General features: G+C 41.8%; 1 protein-coding gene across 5 annotated transcripts in view; it reads right to left on the bottom strand.

The window, feature by feature from the left end:
• The window catches only part of pdzd2 (PDZ domain containing 2), a 95,681-nt gene that overhangs the window by 11,173 nt on the left and 76,431 nt on the right, over positions 1 to 8,077 (bottom strand). For all 5 annotated transcript variants that reach the window (XM_019896858.1, XM_019897116.1, XM_019896946.1 and 2 more), the window contains 2 exons: positions 6,627 to 7,399; positions 4,845 to 4,989 (listed from right to left, as the gene is read on the bottom strand). In XM_019896858.1, coding sequence (XP_019752417.1) covers positions 4,845 to 4,989; positions 6,627 to 7,399 — 918 coding nt within the window. The remainder of the gene's footprint in view (positions 1 to 4,844; positions 4,990 to 6,626; positions 7,400 to 8,077) is intronic.

Here is an 8,077-nt window from a genome sequence, read left to right as displayed (position 1 = left end):
ACACACACACACACACACATACACACACACACACACACACACACATTGAAATTGGATGTATAGGTTCCATAGCAACACCTATGCTATGATAAATTTATTACAACTACACTATTTTAAACATAATACAAAAAGTTTGGAAATGTGTTTGGAAGGTTTTTTGTTGTTGCACAAATGCTTTTTGTCAATCCATTTTATAGTGCAGTCAAGCCTGTTTATTTCCCTTTTACATGACATCCCTTTTTGAGGGAACATACACTATATTTGTGAGATACGTATGTGTGCATCACCAAGGTACTATGTGCCAAATCTCGACTATCTAACAGCTTATTCAGACGACTGTTTTCAAGTGCATGCATGAAAACCCTAATGGTTGAACATGGTGCATGTTATTGACAATACATAATGAGCTCAGAAGTCCAATAACAAAGCACCACTCAGGTTCGGGACTGGGGCTGTTCCTTCTAATAACACTTTCCCATCTCTCACTGGCATTGACCACGTATTGTAAACATTGGTTTTCCTCAGCAGAATGAGGAATTCCCCAGTGGAAGTGCTCAACCAGATCCCAGTGATCCACAGGAACGAAGACCCACATCTCTTCTTATTGTACCCGGGAAGCAGGCCTGGTCACCTGGTGCCATCCAGCCCCACCTCCAGCCCCTCAGTAACCAGTATCCCTGTGAGGGAAAACGTCATCCAGTAGTGCTTGTCTTCAGAGGCAAATCTGAGCTCTGCTTCGTCTGATCCATGACCTAGGACCACACAAATCCCTCCACCGGTAAGGTCACACTTTGACGTATCCACACATTTTTTTTTTTTTTCATCAAGAACATTCGTAACAAATATGCGTCTCGACGGGGTTGCACTTGGCACAATTTTTTTTTTTAAATTATAGTGTTACCATGGCACTCCAATTCCTCCCAAAAACCAATAAAATCCCATTGGCAATGAATGGGACAAAATTATGTATGCTTACCATGCATACACCACTTGATCCAGCCCCTAACAATGTGGAGGAGCAGCGGCTCGATTCTGAGCTCCTCCCGGCTGACCGAGCTTCACACCCTCTCTCTCAGGGAGGCCGCTTGTCAGCGGGATCTTGTTCTTTCAGTCAGGATCCACAGCATGTGACCATGGACCAGGGTAGAACGTAGATTGAGAAATAAATTGAGAACACTGCCTTTCAGCACTGCTCTTTCTGCACCACATCAGACTGATACAGAGACCGCATCAGTGCAGATGCTTCACCGATTCCCCTGTCCATCTCAAGCTCCATTCTTCTCTCACTTGTGAACAAGACCCCGAGATATTTACACTCCTCGATTTGGCAAAGGATCTCGTCCCGGACCTGCAGAGGGCAATCCACACTTTTCCGTCTAAGAACGATAGTCTCAGTTATGGAGGTGCTGATTTTCATCCCAACTGCTTCACACTTAGTTGCAAACTGCTCAAATGAGAGTTGGAGATCCTAGATTGATGAAGTCAAATTACCACATCATATACAAAAAGCAGAGACGTGATACTGAGGCCACCAACCCCTACCACCTCAATGGTTTGACCGCACAGTCCATAAGGTTGATGAAATGAATCTGTGACAATAGGCACCCCTGGCAAAGCCTAACCCTCACTGGAAATGAGTTACTACCAGCAATGCGGACCAAACTCAGACATCAATTGTACAGGGACTGAACAGCACGTATCAGGAGGTTCGGTAACTCGTACCCCCAAAACAACTCCCACAGAATTTCCTGAGGGACACGGTCAAACGCCTTCTACGAGTCCACACACCATGCACCCTTGAAAACACCCTGCTGAGGGTGTAGAGCTGGTCCATTGTTCCACCACTGGGACAAAAACCATACTGCTCATTCTGAACCTGAGATTCAACTTCCCAACGCACCCTCCTTTCCAGCACCCCTGAATAGACCAGGGAGGCTGATTAGTGTGATCTCTCTGTTGGGGGAACACGGTTGTGGATCCCTGTACACTGCGCGGCACAACAAAACAAATGAAAATGCTTTACGATGGTACTCACAGAGAGGACTCGAGAGGAATGCATTCCATGTAACCAAACAAATTAGTATGTAACTCTCGAATCATTTTTCAAGTCCTCAAACACTGAAAAGCTATTTACAGTCAATTAGTTTGCAACATAGAACATATATCGTCCTTTCACAAATGCATGTTCCTTTCAAATGGAGCATAATATAAGAGAGAAATCAACAGGCTTGACATCTGGGCATCTAGCATGCACACATTTTTGCAACTCTTTGTTTTACGTTTGTATGCAGGGAGTTAAACTACAGGGGGAAGCTAGGATTCACTAGTAATAGCAAAATATGCAATGTAACATAGTCACCATGGATAGATAGCCAGATGCATGGAGGCTGGTTTGGGGAGGTGAGCAAGGGAGATTTTAACCTAAATTTTAGGGCAGCATTTAAGGGAAGACATCATTACAGGGTTACGGAGTAGAATTCTGCTGTGGGTGTGTGTGTGGGTGTGTGTGTGTGTGTGTGTGTGTGTGTGTGTGTGTGTGTGTGTGTGTGTGTGTGTGTTTTTACAAAGGCATTTAAAAAATCACATGTGGCTCTTTGTCTTTGGGACAAACAGGAGCATAGGAAACCATTGTAGTCTGGCTGAAATGATACTGCGGTTAAGAACAAAGGTTCCGCAAACCACAACTGTTTTTGTATTTATTTCACATCGCATTTCATGACAGTAGTACCCAGTACTCATTACTAGGGGTGAGACGACCTCCAGATTCGATTGAAATCACAACACTTGTGTGATGATTAGATTTATATCACGATATATTGATAACACTGCGATTTGCAATTACATATCACGGTTATTGGTATTTTTCTCACACAATACATTGTTTTCTTAAAATATGTTTTAAAATTCTAAACATAAACCATAAACAATACAAAAGTTTAATTATGTATTTCAATCAATGCAGCCAGATGAAAGTCAGTCACTCTTTTTGTCATTTATTTTGGAAAGAGTCGGTTGCATTGCTCAGGTACCGGCTCATTCAGATGACGTAATTTATCGGCCGACCAGAAGTAAACCCACCACATTCGACCAAACGCCAAAGTGTTGTGCGCATAGAGTCCATCGGTGTGGCGTCCACAGATGTCTATGCCATCCAGGCTCAGTCAGCAGTGGGCAGTGTGACTAGTGGTTGCATCCCTTAGGGCACGGGTGTCAAAATCAAGGCCCAGGGGCCTGAACTGGCCCGCCACATCATTTTATTTGGCCCGTGAAAGCAAATCAAGCATGTCAACTTCCATGATGCTTGTTAAAGTCTGAACAAAAATGTAAAATTGTCAAATATAATCCATACTAACAGAGATATTGCAAGCATTTTATCGTTACCAAAGCCCTTATTAGATTAACGTAAACACTGTTTAAAGAAGTCATTATTCTTGATTTCTGATTTCAAAACTAGTTATCCATCAATTTGTTGTGCGCTGTGTATGTAATATGTGAAGATGATGAAACATTTATATGGTTTCACAAAATTCACATCAGTCACAACGACCCTCTAAGGGAAACTGTGACAAAAATGAGTTTGACACCCCTTGCCTTAGTGGTTAGTGTGTAACAACGGAGGCACATATACAAGTTCCCCCACACGTGCAAATTGCTGCACGCAATTGCACATAATTGGCTGGAAGAGTGTTTCAAAAGTCCTGGGTAGAATTGCATTCAATTATTTATTGGGGATGACACATTTACAGACCAATGTACACATTAAGCAATCTGTCTTGATTGCAGATCAATGTATCAATTTGGAGATTCATTTCACAGATTTGTGATTTTTTTTTTTCCCACGTGAAAATTTAAATACACATCCATACATGGTTTTGCTGCAATAGTGGCCTACGCAAGGAATTTTAACGAAAATTTTAGCTATGTGTGTTGAATGCACTACATGTTTGCACTGTGGTTGAGAGAGGAAAGTAATTTCATCTGTGCTGTATGTTACACATAGAGCATATTTGACAATAAAAGCTGACTTGACTAGAAAATGAAACAAATCTGTGTTCTTACAGGCCTTCATGAATGGGTTGTTTTGAGACCTGGAAATAATTTTTTTAAGATAACTGTTTTAAAGTCTATCAATCTATCTATCTGCCTGCTCATCTGCCAATCCATCTATGTATCTGTCTGTGTGTCTGTCTGCCTGAATGTCTTAATGCAGGGGTGTCAAACTCCTTTTTTTTGTGGGCCAGATTTTAGTTGCAGTTTCCCTTCGAGGGCCATTATGACGGAAACTATATAAAGAAGTCAAGAATAACGGTTTATTCACCGATTGTTTAAGTTACTGAAATGAGGGGTTTGTTAACAAGAAAATGCTTGCAGTATCCGTCTTATTTATTACAAATGAGAATTTTAAATTTTGTTAGATATTTTAGCAAGCATCATGAAAGTTGACATCTTTGATTTGCTTTCGCGGCCACATAAAATGATGTGGCGGGCCAGATCTGGCCCCCGGGCCTTGAGTTTGACACCTGTGTCTTAATGCATCACACACGCAGATCAAGTTACCAAAGATGCACAATTAATTTTGTGGGCATCCAGAAGTGTCCCTTGCTTGGTCCATAAACCAAGTTGTTATGGGCTAAGCTACTGCCATCTTAAAAATAGAAATACATCCGTGCTACTGCCCTCACCATTTATTAAGTTTTTTTCTCCAATGTGAATGTGTGTGGGTGTGTGTGTGGGTGAGCGTGTGTGTGTGTTTGTGTGTGTGTGTGTGTGTGTGTGTGTGTGTGCGCGTGCGCGTGTGTAGACAAAAAAAAAACTATGAATATGTAAGAAGACTTGGGTCGTACCTGAGACAGATTTTTTAACATCCAAAGATAGTGTTGTGGGAAGGTTATGCATGAGTTCACATAATTCCTGGTACCCACAGGAGCTCACCACTTTTTCAGCAATGGTGACAATCTCATCACCTGGACACAAGACTCCTTTTGATTCCTGGAAGTAGGACAGCAAAGAATCATGCTTCGCAAGCAAAGCATAGTATCGCAACTTTTCTTCATTGTCACAAAATGATACTGTATACATTTTGGAGCAGCAATACAAATTGCACCTGCCTTTGACCATCTGCCAATGTTTGGTTGCCAAATGCAGTCATTGAAATATGCAGCATTAATTCACTGGGTTGGGAAGAAGCCTGAGCTTGTGGATAAAATACCGACTCCATATATTTGGGCAGTGGCATAATGGTCTCATGAGTGGGGATCGACTGTTGTTTGATGTTTTCTACCAACTTATTGGTGTAGGCAATGCTAGCTAATTGCATAATGCAATTGCGCCCCCCAAAAAACCCAAATGTAAATCAAGGCGCTCAAGTTCTTTCATCGTGGTGGAGAGGCGACTCATGCCTGGCTCAAAAGTCCGTTCATGGCATAGTTTTTGACATGCCCAACATATCAGGAAAACTGAAATGGTGAAAAACTGTTTGATGATAGAGTTCTACAATTCAGTACTTCATCGTTCTCAATCTTTGAACAAATTTTTGGCAATTATATTCAAACATACACTATAAAATGTATTTAGAAACAAATCTCTTCAATCACTTTACAGGGTCTTAAAAAATTACACCCTTCATTTCAAGCTTCAACCTTATTACTCCATCCGACACTCATAACCTCCAGGACATTCTTAACAAATTCACACAAAACTACACTACAAGAAAATAATTTTAGACCAGTTCCTAAGCTTCTTGCCATATTGCCTTTCCACCTGCTCTCCGGGGCAAACAGCACCTTTACCACCCTTCTAATTACAGCTGTGCACGAATCGGCGGTGAGTCGAATTGAGTTGTAAATTGGCTGCTGAAAACGAACACCGAATTAGAATTTTTCGTTTCGAGTCAGAGCGACTCAAAGCATATTGGCATCACAGAGGACTGTTGGAATGTCACTCACGTCTCTGGAAGTGTGACGTACAGTATCTATGTGGGGAGTGCGCAGGTGTGAAAGTATGTATGCACAAACTTTGTGCCAACTACTGTGAGCTGCTGAGGCAGGTCAAGAAAGACAAATAACAAGCGCAGTGGTCATCAGTCAGAAGGACTCATCTTGCATCATGACAACGCAAAGCCTCACACAGCAGCCTCAACGGCGCTGACCATCAACGAGCTGTGCTGGGAACTGCTACCTCATCCCCTTGACAGGCCAGACCCTGGCGCTTCAGACTTTCACCTGTTTGGTTCCTTTCCAACATTTACGAGAGGCACAAAGTTTGAAAGTGATGATGAAGTCAAAAGTGTAGTGAGCGACTGGCTGAGACATCAGTCCAAAGAGTTTTACGCTGAGGGAATATGGAAGCATGTACACAGAGGAGAAAAGTGTGTGACAGTGCTGGGAGACTACGTTGGAAAAAAAAAAAAGAAAAAGAAAAAAGTAAGCTTCTATCTGTATTAGAAGTCCTTGTATCGAAAAAAAAAATCACCCTATTTATTGAATGACCCTCGTATATTGAACATTTAAAAAAAAAAAAAGCTTTCTATTTTTAATTTAGTCTTCAACGTACATTTTATTACTTTGATTTTTTTTAGGCGGTCTACATTAATAGATGTTAAAATAACACCATAAAATGAGACATACCCTTTCGGCTGCACCTCCAGGCTTTAGCCCATTGATGACAACTTTCAGAGGTGATGACATGATCTCCAGGTCCAGGCCAAAAGATTCATCCTTCTTTCTTGTCAGGGTTACAGTCTCAATAGTACAAACACCCAAAATGTCACTTGTACTTCCCTTCGTACACTGCTGATTGTTTATCAATCCACTTGCAGTCATGGATTTCTTTCCACACAGTGGGGCATTAGACTGGAATGGATTAGCACTTGAAGTACAAGTAGCGCTGTGGTTTTGCTGCTCAGTGGAGTTGGGAGCTTCAGCACACCACGCAGCTTTGGCCAGCGCCACCGCATTATCTTCAGTCTTGGGGGAATGCTTCGATACCAACTGTTCATCTTTTTCCGCTGCTTTGTGCTTTGAAAGACAACGAATTGGCATAAAGGGTGACTCAGAACTTGGTATTTGATGGTCATTTGGAAAGTCTTTGTGATACTCATTGGAAGAACTATCTAGTGGTGGTGTCATGCCATTGCTTGCACATATTTGTAATTCCTCCCAATTGCTACGATCGTCTACTTCCAGTGGCATTGCGGCAATTCCACTTGTTGAGTCCTCATCTTTTCTCAGCTTATCCTCACAATCAATGATCAATTGCTGATGAAGAAGTGGACTCTGCAGCGATGTGGGACTCGACACAACAGTTGGCCGGCCGATTGCATCCTGAGGATGATTAGATTGGACGTGGGTCTTGTCTTGTGATGCGTCACATTGCATTTCGCTTCCAGAAGTGGGAGTTTCTGAGGACAAGAAGGAGCTCAGTATTAAAACAGTGCTTAAAATTAAAATGATTACACATATTAAATCCAAAATAAAATCTTAGAGTGGCCATATCATGCTATTTTAAGCTATCTACAGTAAACTATAGATATAGATCTAATTATATATTTACCCGTGGCACAATGGCCATCTAATTTCTTATAAAATATGAGTCATTTTGGTGTCTATTTTTCTAACCTGCAATTAAAATGCCTGGTTCGTTAAAACCCCACCTTTCCCCGTGTGGCAGACACACCGCTTTCATGATGTCCCAAAGCTGGCTGCTGCACGCACCGCCCACAAAACACTAGTTGGTAAAAAAGATACAGTGATCCCTCGCTATTTCGCGGTTCGTTTATCGCGGCTCGGTGCATCGCGGATTTCGTCAAACAATCATAAAAAATAAAAAAAAATTAAAAAAAAATTTTTTTTTTTTTGAAGCCTGCAAAAATCTGTGTCTAAGTGTTGTTTACTATGCGTGCTAGTGTGTGCACACTCTGCTCAAGCGCGGAAGATCCACTTGTGTGCACGTGCACGCATGGGCGCACAGGTGAGTGTATGTGTGTTGCTGAGAGAAAGAGTGAGAGAGAGAGAGAGAGAGAGAGAGAGAGAGAGAGAGAGAGAGAGAGAGAGAGAGAGAGAGGATTGAGAGAAAAAAA

This window comes from Hippocampus comes, unplaced genomic scaffold (genome assembly GCF_001891065.2).
Source record: "Hippocampus comes isolate QL1 unplaced genomic scaffold, H_comes_QL1_v1.1 scaffold179, whole genome shotgun sequence".
NCBI classification, from domain to species: domain Eukaryota; kingdom Metazoa; phylum Chordata; class Actinopteri; order Syngnathiformes; family Syngnathidae; genus Hippocampus; species Hippocampus comes.
Note: the sequence above shows the minus strand (reverse complement) of the source record. Positions and strands in the feature narration are given on the sequence as shown.